This window comes from Micropterus dolomieu, linkage group LG05, assembly GCF_021292245.1.
Source record: "Micropterus dolomieu isolate WLL.071019.BEF.003 ecotype Adirondacks linkage group LG05, ASM2129224v1, whole genome shotgun sequence".
NCBI lineage: Eukaryota > Metazoa > Chordata > Actinopteri > Centrarchiformes > Centrarchidae > Micropterus > Micropterus dolomieu.
The window spans coordinates 19,977,818-19,990,615 of record NC_060154.1 but is presented as its reverse complement, the minus strand read 5'-3'; the positions used below and the strand labels follow the sequence as shown (position 1 = coordinate 19,990,615).

Here is a 12,798-nt window from a genome sequence, read left to right as displayed (position 1 = left end):
TCAGTGTTTTTGCAAATAATTTTTTTTATGTATTGCAGGTCACCTCAAAAATATGTACAAAAACATTGGGTCATGATTTTGTTTTCATTATCGAAGTCAACTCTGTATCACAGAAGTGAAAAGACAGCATAACAAAATGAATACTTAATATATTTCTTCAAATAATATTAAATTTCTTTAAATAATAGGCTATATTTGCTTTTAAGAGCTGCCACACAGGGCAAATTTAAAACCAACACAGACAAAGACAGATGTCACCGGTGGAATGTGTAAAGGAAAAAAACATGAACTTCAAAGTAATAATGATAAAATATTGTAGGTATGTGTTGTGAGCCAAACCAAACCTCTATAACGCCTGTGTAAATAAGGTCATCGTCATGCACAAAAAATCCCCACTACGTGGATTGGGGTGTGGCGGGGAATCAAGTAAGGTGACGTGATAGTGGGAGCCGTGTTCTCGACCAATGGGAGAAAGAGGCATGCAATAAGGGGCGGAGCAATCCTATGTTTACGTGATTTCCCGCCCTTACGTCACTGGCTCTCGGACTGATGGATCTCAGCTAGCAATGGATGTTTACATCAGCGGCCAGACGCTTTGACGGAGGGGATTTGGCTGGTTTGGACGCAGAGTCCAGGTTTGAAAGGGTTTTTTGCATTTATATTTCCGTTTTACCGAGACTTGACCGGTGTCTAAACACAAACTAGCGATTACACGTTAAGCGGTAGGACAAGCTAGCTAACGTTACTGGGTTTTTACTAGCTAGCTAAGGCTAACGACAATAACATAACGGCGGATTGCACGGTCAGCAGTTAAACTCTAGCCTTTCTTATGCTCTGGTTATTTTTTTAATACATTGTTCTTGGTAAGGGCGTCTAGATTGGTGTAGCAGTAACTTAGTGCTAATGTTCAGTAACGACGTGGTTATTGTTAGCTGCAGTAACGTTAACGTTACCGAGTTTCATAAGGACATCAGCAGTGCGTTAAGTCAAACTAAATATCTGACTAACTTCCATAACGCTAACTTAGATGATTAGCTATATGTTAACGTCTTTAACAGCAGTTAAATACATGCAGATAACCGTAGGATAACGTTATAATATACTTGACAGAAGGCTTTAAAGACTGGACTTAATCTTAACCGTGTACTGGTTTTCTGTCACTCAATAAACGCTCCAAATACTAGAGCGTGAAAGGAGGAGGTAAACGCGCTGTGTGTAACTTACACTTCACATGAGTAATGGACTGCTGTTTTTTTCCCTTTGACTTGCTTTGACTTATTATCCTGACGTCTATATTTATCTCTCTGCTGATGCAGTTTGTTACACACGGACTCAGTATTTCTGATGTACTCTCTCAGTTAGCAGATATGGTGAGGCACAGCATGGTGACGGAGCTGCAAGCCATCCAGCACTCTCTCCTGGTGAGATATGAACTGTTAATACTGGTGATTTCAAAACATTTAACTTCCTGAAACACTTTGTGTTAGATAAGACCAGGCTGCCAGGAAGTAGTCCGCAGACTGTCAAGGTTATCTACACTTGTACAAATGTAGAAGTTTCATCAGTCATTTCATGCACTATGATTGGTTGTGTAAATGCTTCTGGTAATATCCAGGGTGAGGTAAGGCCTGTCAGTGTGCTTCCTGCGTTCTCATCAGGCCACTGTTTTGGCAGGACGCCATGCCAAAGTGGATGTTTATCAGCTAGGTTGTAGTAGTAGTTATAGAACCATATAACTACAGTTATACAAATGTTATTGCTAAAGTAAGTTTTATCAACTATATGCTTAAATGTAAGCCTGCTGGGTACTGAATCTTTCGCTATTTAACACTTAGCACAAAGTGTGAGAATGATGTATTCCTTCTTGCGATTTCTCTACTATACCACCCCCTGATCCCTTTGGCTACTCTCGTACATTCCCCCATCTCTCCCGCTCCCATGTGGCCTCCTTCTCTCTGTTACAGGATAAGTCCCTGGCTGTGGGCCAAGTGGGGCAGAGCTGCGGGGGAATTCAGGAGAACGGGGTCGCTTCAGCGGACAGACAACACCTTTCCCAAGGTCCAGCAGGTACAGCAGCTCTGTTATCCGGAACAACTCTGGAGCTTCTGAAATGTACTGTGCATACAGTAAAACACTGGCAAAATCTGTGCTGTTTTAACAAATTTGCTTGTATGTGGGTTCTTCTGTGTTGCTTCAGAAATTGAGAAAAGCCAGCCAGTGAACATCCCAGATGCAGCAAAAAGAAAGAAGAAGAAAAGAACTAGAGCAACAGACAGCTCCACAGGCACTTTTGATGGTAATGATGCTGATATTATTGTGACATACTGTCATATAATAAATGTTATCTTTTATTAAAATATAACACAAATGCATACTGCAGTCTCATAAGTCACATTTTCTTCAGATCTCTACAAACTGACAGAGGAGGTGCTTGGTCAGGGGGCTTATGCTAAAGTTCAAGGATGCATAAGTCTGCAGAATGGACAGGAGTTTGCTGTGAAGGTGAGTAAGAACATTTTGCAGGCAACACATCACAAAAGTTAACAAAGAAATAATTTGAAGTTTTGCATAGTTTAAAATATAAATCAGACAACTGTGGCACCTTGTCTTAGTATGCATTTTCATAGGTTGAACACAACTGCTGTTCTACAGCAGCACAGGGTTTAGTTAAACTGAAAGATAAAACAAATTCTACATGAACTGACAGAATCATAAACTGAAATAGAATAATACAAACAGTTCAAAGCCAGTGTGTATGTTTAATACTGTAAAATTGAAAAGTTTACATTTTCATTCAGACAATTAATAGTGTTCTGTTTTGTTTTACAAAGATCATAGAAAAGAGTGCAGGGCACAGCCGCAGCAGAGTCTTTCGAGAAGTGGAGACTCTCTACCAGTGTCAAGGCAACAGGTGAGTGCGTGTGAGAATTTTTTTTTAAACCTAACATAATACTATCACTGAAGGAAACGGATTCTAAACATTGACAAACTGTCTTGATCCAGGAACATTTTGGAATTGATCCAGTTCTTTGAAGACAGCTCCTGCTTTTATTTGGTATTTGAAAAGCTGCGTGGAGGTAAACATAAATGCATAACTCAACAATCACACCATGTGCATACACTGAGCTATTTTCTACAAGAGATTGTATCTTCCTTCAGGCTCCATTCTCACACACGTGCAAAACCGAAAGCACTTTGATGAGCTGGAGGCCAGTAAGGTGGTCAGGGACATTGCCCAAGCTCTTGACTTCCTACACACTAAAGGTAAGTCAACATCCAGACAACTAGCAAAGTCTAAACAGAATATATTTTTTCTTTTCCAACATGGTGACAAATGTGCTTTTCTGCAGGCATTGCTCATAGAGACCTTAAGTTGGAGAACATCCTTTGTGAATACACCGATCGAGTAAGTGGCTTTCAAAGGACACAAAGCTTTCTTTTTACAGGTATAACACTATAAATATACCTATATATCTATACTTTTCACTCAGGTGTCCCCAGTAAAGATCTGTGATTTTGACTTGGGAAGTGGAGTGAAGCTCAGCAGTGCCTGTACGCCCATAACGACTCCAGAGCTCACCACACCGGTAGCAGTCTACTTTGAATTCATATCACAGACACACAAACAGAATCAAGCTAATGGATAATAGTTTATTGACCCTTCCTGTGTGTTTTTTTTAAATATTGGCCCTCTCTTAGTGTGGCTCAGCAGAGTACATGGCTCCAGAAGTGGTGGAGGTGTTCACTGATGAGGCGTCCTTCTACGACAAGCGCTGTGACCTTTGGAGCCTCGGGGTCATCCTCTACATCCTGCTGAGCGGCAGCCCCCCCTTCACAGGCCACTGTGGCACAGACTGTGGCTGGGACCGAGGAGAAACCTGCAGAACCTGCCAGGTATGCTCGCCCGCTCAGCCTCTGTGCTCGCTCAGTGTCCCTCACACCTGACACTCCTGTAAGTGTTCACTTCCAAAAGTGTTTACAGCACAAAGGTGCAGTAGGCTTCCCCTGTCACCATCCACCAACAGTGTTATTTCACAATGTCACAGTCATGGTATTACTGCTTTTGCTAGCTGCAACATGTCTTGTAAAAACATACTCTTATTTCTTTCTTCCATCATTACTCTGGCTGCCTTTTTGTGCTGGGATTACTACTAGTATCACTTTGGTATCTAAGATGTAGCTAATTGACACTTGTGTCCGCAGCAGATGGTTCATATTGTTGCTGGAAAAATGGGGGAAGTAGACATGCAAGGTTAAAGAGACACAGACTGTTAAGGTGTATTTACACTGAAAGCGAATTTAATATTCGCCTCGCTTTACTTGTGCGAGTTTGACCGCTGGACATTTTGAGAGTTCACACACGCGTTTTAAGCGAATAAACACAGCCCGCGGATACTACAGTTAAATGAACCCAAAGTAAACCCTTTGCTGTGATTTAATTGGAATAAACTGATCAAACTGATGCCAAAATAACTACAATATGATGCTGTTTTGTTAGACATATGACTTCATGCTTTGTCAGGTCTGTCAGCAGGACGACAACTTTTAAAACGTTTGTTTTCTGAATGGAGTTCGGATCAATCAGGGCTATGCTATGCTAACCTGTTCACAGTAAAGTACAACGATAGCTACAGTTAAAGACACACATTTTCTGAACTCACCAGGTAGTTAAACTTACTCGCTTTCTTTTCTCCAAGGAATGTCTAGCTTTGTCCAGTTTTTTTTATAAATATTAGGTAGTAGTCCAGCAGAACTCTGGTGCCATCTGACGCTAACAACAACAGTGGAACCAGATATGCACGGAAGCTAGCTGCCGAGAAGCGCAAGTGAAGATAAATCAAGTTGTAATTCCAAAAACTGAAGTAAAAAGCTAATTTAATAAAAGCAGTTAACTCTGAGCTCCTCCCGCGGGTAAACGGCGTAGTTGTCAGAGCAGACTCCAGACCGTAATAAAAGTTGATGCTCTTGCCTTACCTATAAACCTATAAACAAGGAATGTTTAAAATAACTGAAGTGATCAGTTAGTTCATTTTGACTATTAAATTAATTGATTTCATAATGGGTTAATCATATAAGTAATTTTTCTAAGTGCGCACACACAGAAATGATAGCTTCTCAAATGTGAATGTTTTCTGGTTTTCTTAGGGCCAGTTTATGCAAGTGGTTTGAACAACGTGTTGTCTGACCATGTCAGGAAACAAAAGCGTTTTACGTCAGCCCCACTGGAAAAAATGCTCACATTTTCAGTTTCTCCTGGTAGGCATTCATAGTGTTGAACTCGGTCGCTCAACATAAAACCTGCCACAAACAATTGTGTAACAAAGGAAAAGAAGAGATCTAGAGAGAGAAGTTCAAACCCAGGTTACCCAACATCAGGTGTGTTGAACTACAAGCATTGCAATTACATATTTAGATAGAATATCAGCTATAAATAATGTCTGCTACCTGGACAGGCTGTGTTACACAACAGTAATCAAAGTGCATGTGCCTCTTAGTTTGGTTGCATCTAATATAAGCGTATTCTTTAAGTCATTAGTGACCAAACGCAAGTGTGTGGCTGTATAGCTTGATTTGGCTTTGACTACATCTGTAGTTCTGGACATGAATTGTTGTCACTTGAGTCCTGTTTTAATGTTTAATCTCTGGGCTCAGGAGACACTGGAGGAGCAGCATAATTAGTGGCTGATGCCACAGTGTGTTTCATGTTAGAAAACACACATACAGGCACTCTAATACTGGACACTGCACTCTAAGCACGGATTGTTGTTTTCAAGCCGCTACAGTTTTACAGGATGTTGTGTAATCTTCTCTCCTCAGAGTCACCTGTTCGAGAGCATCCAGCAGGGCAAGTATGAATTTCCGGACAAGGACTGGGCTCACATCACAGAGGGGGCCAAGGATCTCATATCCAAGCTGTTGGTTCGGGACGCAACTCTGCGCCTCAGTGCTGCTCAGGTCCTCAAGCACCCTTGGGTGCAGGGGGTGGGTATAATTTACATCTAGCTGAAAAGCTGTTTTGTACTTGGTACTCTTCTGTCTGATTATAAGATCACTGTAGCACTCATCCAGTGCTATTTAAACTTTACTGAAATACGTGATTTCAACTCAATTATTCATTTTTTTGTTTTTACAGAATGCTCCAGAGAGAGGTCTTCCAACTCCACATGTTCTACAGAGGTATGCCAGAGGCCTAGAAAGTAAAGTCTGATGTATTGATGAACTTTATATGCAACATGCATATAAAGTTGTACACATGCACAGCTGTATTATTATTATTATTATTATTATTATTATTATTAGTTGTAATACAGCGAGTAGAGCTTGTGTTCAGTGTGTGAGCGAACAAGAAGAGGCAGGAACATCAGTGTGCCCTGGGAAAGTGTAGATGGTACAGATAGGTAAACACCCTTTAAACTGTCTGTCAAATCTTCTCTTGACTCCTCTCCTCTTCCAGGAACAGCAGCACCAAAGACCTGACCCAATTTGCAGCAGAAGCCATCGCCTTCAATCGGCAGCTATCCCAGCACGACGAGCACCAGGAGGATGTCGGAGCCATCGTGTGCTCCATGAGGCTTTCTCCTCCTTCAAACTCCAGGCTGGCCCGCAGACGGGCACAGTCCAACGCCTTGCGCACTGGGGACTTTGCACCCTCATCGGACGACCTCGCAGCCTGAAGTACCAGTACAGGTCCCCTCGTTGTGATTTCCGACTGATTTTAGCCTCCTTGTCTGGGTTTTTTTATTTTGTTTGTTTTCACAGGGAGCCTTGTAGTTCAGCCACACAGTATATGAGGTGACTAACTTTTCTTGGTGTTAAGGCTCTTTCCCCATGGCCAGTAATCTTATCACCTTGACAGAGTTTGAGCACCAAGGGGACAGTTAATCCTGTCCCAATCCTAATTGAAAACATAGTTGAAAGTCCTGAGATTTGACCAGGAATTGTTATAAGCTGCCTCATATTTTTTTTTTTAATTTTTTTTTTTAGTCTTTTTAAACAAGAACTGTTTCGTTTGAGAGTAACTTTGGGTTTATTTTTACAAATGGTCTGTAAATCAGAGTTTATTTATTTTTTATTATTATTTTTCCAGTGACCCTAGTACAGCAGAAACTGTTGTTAATGCCAGCAGTTTATATTATATCTACTCAGTACATATCATTATCTACACAGCATTATGTAGGTTCAGCACAGTTTGCCACTGTTGCTGTCATAATGCACTTATCTAATTTTGATAGACTTCTCAGTCAGAGAGAGAGAGAGAGAGAGGGAGTGTGAGTGAGTGTGTGTGTGTGTGTGTGTTACACCTAGAGGAGACTACTCATCTCTGGAAATGGGCTTCTCTCTATTTTTCCCCCATTTATGTGATTCTTGTCAAGGCTATGTAGAATTTACAGAAAAGGCAGGGATGTGAATGGATGTAGAAGTTATAGTAAAGACCCCTTTTGATCAAATTCTTTCATATTTCTTATCATTTCTACACGAGCTGTTCACTTCAACACGAGCTACCTGTAGCACTGATGTACTTTAAAATAAGTCACTTATTTAGTTTATCTAAAGGGGAGAATATTGTATCAAAAATAATCTGTTTGGTCCAATAATGTGAAATTGACACCTGCAGTAATATTTATCTTTTTAAGGGGCTTTAACAACTTTTTATCCTCATTAGAGTCCAGCATTACCTCAGCCTCTTTTTCTTTTGCACCACGTCTTTGCACGTTTTGTACTGTACAGATGTAACACCATCCCAAAAAAGACGTGCTTGGTTTCTTATTGTCTTATTGGTTTGATATCTCCGAGTGTTTTTTGTCTAAATGATGTGAGAATTGCATTAGTTTTGGTTGTGTGCAGCTAATGAGACTTAAAGTGGGTTTGTGAATAGTTGATGTTACACTTTGTAGTAAGATAGAGGATTCCAAACTGGGGTTGATGGCATTTATTTTTATACAAGTATTTGTATGTGGTTCAGTTTTATACCTTTTGGTTCTGTGACTGGTTCTAAATGTGCCAGTGGAAAGAATAATGGACTAACCGTGCTAAGACTTGCTAAGTCCTAGATATTCTTGGGTCCATCAAGTTGCTGATATTTAGGCCTACTTTTGATCCTTTCTTTAAAGAAACATTTTAACTTTTTTGATTGTTTCATTCATCGATGTGTCACTATGTTTGAATGGGGTCACCGGTGGAAGTCTATCACTTCTGTTTCCCCTAACCCTCTTAACGTTATGTGTTGCCCGCTAAACAGCATGTCCCCTGATTTCACACTGTTGCCATGGACACCTCATCCCTATAGCAACTACCGGCCTTCATAGGCTGGCAGGAATTGATGGAGATTTGCGCAGAGCAAATACACACACACACACACACACACACACACACACACACACACACACACACACACACACACACACACACACACACACACACACACACACACACACACGGAAACAGCCTCTTGCTATGTTAAAGCCCTCCCACTCCCATTATGAATCATAAAACAACTTGTTTGTTTCCCCCCCATTGACTTGTAATGGCATCAAATGAGATACAGTAATTGGTGTGCAATTATGGGGTCTCATTGAAAATGTGTCGGTGCTCTTATTGGGTCCTATGCATAATGCTCTCAGTGTGGAGTATGTTTTCACTGGTTTGCTGTGTTCTCAATAAAAAGATCCTCAACATCTTCTCCTGTCTGACAAGCTGTGTCCTTGTTATGATTTCTTGCAAAGCAGATAGTACATTTGTATCCAGCATGTGAACCTTTTTAAGATCTGAAAAGGTCCAGATACAGTGGTGAAGAAAGTATTCAGATCCTTTACTTGTACCACGCTGTAAAATACAAGTCAACAAGCCATTATAAGTTAGAATTCTGCATTCAAAATGTTAAGTAAAACCAGAAAAATGTTACTTAAAGTTAAATAAAATAAGAAATGCAACTCGGAGCCTAAATGATACCTTCGCAATGCTTTGTTTTATCCAAACAAAAGTCAAAGGAGCAGCAGTAACATTCAAGACCACCCATCCTGTGTCTTTGTGTTTCCACTGACATCTCAGAGACTCCTGGATGTATCAGATGTTGATTTGTTCAGTGCACACACGCAAACCGTCATCACTTCGTCGCGCCCGATTGATTGGACCGTTTATTTCCGAGCCCTATGGCGCCCCCCAGTGGTCCCTCTTCATTACAACATGTGGTGGGTGAGCAGCGGCGCGGCAGCAGCTCACTTCACTGTTCACCTGCCCGAGGGAGAGAGATCACCTCCAGCTCCGCGACTTCTGATGGATGGAGAGACACCAAACTGGATTCTAGGTCTGATCTAAGGTGAGGGACACTGACGAAAGCGCATAATAATGCTGCTGTGGGGTTGTTTTCAGCGTTTCTTCTCAGTCTAAACTGTCTGGCAGCTGACCAACATTAAGGATGAAGTGGTTTGGGGATTTTTGTGTCAGTGTGTAGTTATTCAATGACAGTGTTATCACTAGTGAAAGCTGCACTTTTAGTGGTATTTGTTATGTGCATTAAAGGTTTTTGTGTCACTTATTCCTGTTTATGTGTGAAAACTTTCAAAAAGGAGTAACTGATTTATTAAATTAATGAAGGAAATTAATTTTTCCATATTTATTTTGTGGCATTTAGGAATTATTTTATTTCTTTCAAGTCAAATGTCACAGAAACATTTAAAGTGTCTAAAAGCTTTACAGCCTCTAAAACCATCTTCTTTTCTCTCGCTCTTTGAGGTGGTGAGCTCAGTGATCTGTTCTTCAGCTTCTCTGGGTCTCACAGTACTCTCCAGACAGACATGGTGCTACCTGAAAAAAACTCCAGACCATCTGCTCCCAAGAAGGGGCCCAAGCGGCACTCCCTGCAGCACCAGAGCCTGCCCTCCCCGGCCCTGTGCTGCGCCTGTGGCCTGTGCATCATGCTGGCTGGCATCAACATCACCCTGGTGGGAGCTTTTGCCTTTGGCAACTTCATTCCTACTGACAACCCCCCAATCATCATCGGGCCTCTTCTCTTATTGATAGCCCTGGCCTTCTTCACAGCCTGCTGTGTGATCAGTAGGAGGCCCCCGGCCCATGGGGCGCGCAGAGCTAAAGGAGGCGAGAAGTGGGGGCTGATGCGGATGGGGACGGCGGCGTTTGAGATGGAGACGAGTGAGCACACTCTGCAGGACACTACAGCTGTTCAGCTCAGCCCCACCAACTCCCCCAGCTCCTCTCACACCGGGGTCGACAGCAATCCGGCTGGCTGTCAGGATGGAGTCGCTGAGCTGCACATATCAGAGATGTCTGACATGGGTGTCACTGGAGATAACCCCACCATGATCTCTGACAGCAAGGAGAGCACCCCCACATAGCTGCTGCCCGCTCAGGACACTTTCTCTACATAGCTTCTACAACCTGTGTTTCATTGTTTTGCTTGTTTACAGGATGGAAATGTGTTGCGTGTTATTTGGCGTGTTACAGTGTGTTGCTGAATGTTTATTGCTCAGTCCCAGCATCACATCCCCAGAACAGAAACAGCAACAGGAGATACCTTAATCCCACTGCCTGTTTGTATACGGCTTGATGTATAAAACATCCAGTTAAGGCAGATTATCCTGCATTGATGTCCTATGGACTGTGGTTAATGGCTTGTCACCTCACAGGCTGGGATAGAAGATGATGGTGTCCAGCCAACCCCGTATGAGTCATTAAAGCTGTTCACGTGTAAGCCTGGTAAATCTCAGCCACAGTTTTTCACACACTTTGACAGAACTGTTAAGGTTTATTCGTTTTTAAAAGGCATCAGCTGCAGTGAGTGAGTCAAGATCTGTGTTAAGATGGATATTCAGGAACAAATTAGTGAATCATGTTGTACCACCATTGTGATTATGTTACTGCAGGCGTCAATATATGTTTGGAGCACCTACACATTTTGTACATAAAGCTAAAATTTTGTTTTACTGTCACTAATATGGTGTGTTTCTGATTAAAAACCTCACAATAACTAACTTGGAACAAATTAATAGACCCTGTGTGGCATGCACAGAAACAAAAGGGATGAAAAAAACAATAGCACATACATGTCAGGCTACATGAGAAAGGTACACTGATTGTGGCGGTGCTTCATCTGTTATCTGAGAAAAGCCAGCGGCGGCAGTGCAAACAGCTCCTTCCTGATGCACTGCCCATCTCTTGGCGTCTGACCCAACAGCTGCTGGCAAAGGTGAGAGCCCTGTTTACTCAACATTCTACATCTGCCGTCCACAAACACAGCAAGACACACAGTGTGATCCCCGCTCACATTGTGATCCCCTCACACAGCTCCACCACTGGAAAAGATAACAGAACAGCCGCCACCTGCTGTCATTGCTGTCTATTTTGTGTGTGGATTGAGCCTTATGAATGGCTACATGCAGGCAGTGTGGTTGTCTGTAGTCATCCAGTGAGTCAGAAATTTGAAAACGAGTGATTCTATAAATAGGATGACATGTCTTGGCAACCTGAACTTGTTTATGAGGTCATGTTGCTCTGAAGGATTGCAAAGGGAAATTAATTTATTTGAGTTGCAGCCACCTCTCAACCTTAGTGATGGTGAAGCTTTGCTACTAAAATGTTACATTTGGGGGCAGGCTTTCAATAATAATATTACAGTATGCAGTTTGTGCTTCACATTGAAATACAGTAATTTGAACAACAATTATATGAAACCTAGATGTCCAGAATACATTGAATTTTAAACAAAATATTTTTGGATATACAAACAACTGATTTGATATAATAACCAACAATATCAAAACAGAAAAATAACCCTATCTCACCTTTGCCATTTCAACAGTAGATAGATGCAGTATTCAGACCTTGATGATAAAGGAGTGTTTGACGAGTCAGTCAACAGTGTATGTTTGAAATGATATTAGAATTTTGATGTTCTGTCGTGTCATCAACTTTCGCTGTCATGAAATGAATCAACTCCTTCTGTATTCATACTCAATTCATCCAAATATATTTGGATGCACAAGATTAAAACATGCAGTGAAATGCAGGGTGGCATAGGCTTCTGTTGAGGCTGTGTTAAAAGACTGGTGTGCAATTAACAAGAACAATAGTAAAAAAAATAACAATTACAAAAGAAATAGAATAGAATAAAAGAAGGATAAAAATACAAAGATGAATATACAACATGTAATATATGTATTAAAATGCTAAAATGTCTGCTGGCCCTATGTGTAGGTAGGCTGTGCAATATTTCAGTATATAAAAATATAAAATGTACATTATGTCACATGGTTTACACAGTCATCCTTAACAGTCATCCTTCCATCTCTGCATAAACAGAAATCAACTTTGGCAATTACCTGAATATACCTTAAGTGATATATAAAATTTCTAATAACATTTCAAAGGGCTTTCCAGGCGAAAAGAACACTTCCTATGCACAATAATGAGAAGGAAACTGTGAAAAATGACTTTGCTGGAAAGCAGAAATAGGGGACCTGTTACCCTGCCTGTTCCCAGTACTTAGACTGTCTATGGGACACCACACCACAGAGGGCCAGCACAACACAACCAACAGAAAAGATAACCAAAGACATTGTTGATGTGGGTTATTTCACCGTCACCAGATTAAGTGTTACGGTATGAATAGCTACACACAGTCAAGTTGTTGGTAGTTATTCATTAAGTTAGATATTCTTAGTATATCAAAAGGCTGTGTATTGACTGTTACTTAATTATACCAAAACTGTAATAAAAAGAGTTATGGCAGAGCGAAAAAAAAACATGAGTGAGAAAAGTCATTGTGTGTGTACAGCAAGAGAT

At 41.2% G+C, this 12,798-nt stretch overlaps 3 protein-coding genes across 3 annotated transcripts in view; all 3 read left to right on the top strand.

Moving 5' to 3' along the window:
* The window catches only part of lpxn (leupaxin), a 665,334-nt gene that overhangs the window by 441,540 nt on the left and 210,996 nt on the right, over positions 1 to 12,798 (top strand). The gene's annotated exons all lie outside the window — the stretch shown is intronic.
* Positions 497 to 8,693, top strand: mknk1 (MAPK interacting serine/threonine kinase 1). The gene is made up of 14 exons (XM_046049087.1): positions 497 to 635; positions 1,359 to 1,421; positions 1,965 to 2,067; positions 2,198 to 2,296; positions 2,405 to 2,502; positions 2,832 to 2,911; positions 3,004 to 3,077; positions 3,160 to 3,264; positions 3,351 to 3,406; positions 3,492 to 3,587; positions 3,700 to 3,894; positions 5,818 to 5,982; positions 6,134 to 6,177; positions 6,455 to 8,693. The coding sequence occupies exons 2-14, from the start codon at positions 1,368 to 1,370 to the stop codon at positions 6,672 to 6,674; spliced, it is 1,389 nt and encodes a 462-aa protein (XP_045905043.1). The 5' UTR covers positions 497 to 635; positions 1,359 to 1,367; the 3' UTR covers positions 6,675 to 8,693.
* On the top strand, positions 9,257 to 10,936 carry LOC123970803 (transmembrane protein 275-like). Its single transcript, XM_046049126.1, has 2 exons — positions 9,257 to 9,316; positions 9,733 to 10,936. The coding sequence occupies exon 2, from the start codon at positions 9,795 to 9,797 to the stop codon at positions 10,350 to 10,352; it is 558 nt and encodes a 185-aa protein (XP_045905082.1). The 5' UTR covers positions 9,257 to 9,316; positions 9,733 to 9,794; the 3' UTR covers positions 10,353 to 10,936.

Excerpts from the sequence above, each read along its gene's own strand:
- mknk1 (XM_046049087.1), top strand. The coding sequence starts at position 1,368 with ATGGTGAGGCACAGCATGGTGACGGAGCTGCAAGCCATCCAGCACTCT. Across the intron at positions 1,422-1,964 it reads CCATCCAGCACTCTCTCCTG|GATAAGTCCCTGGCTGTGGG; the intron begins GTGAGATATGAA and ends TCTCTGTTACAG. Across the intron at positions 3,407-3,491 it reads TTTGTGAATACACCGATCGA|GTGTCCCCAGTAAAGATCTG; the intron begins GTAAGTGGCTTT and ends CTTTTCACTCAG.
- LOC123970803 (XM_046049126.1), top strand. The coding sequence starts at position 9,795 with ATGGTGCTACCTGAAAAAAACTCCAGACCATCTGCTCCCAAGAAGGGG.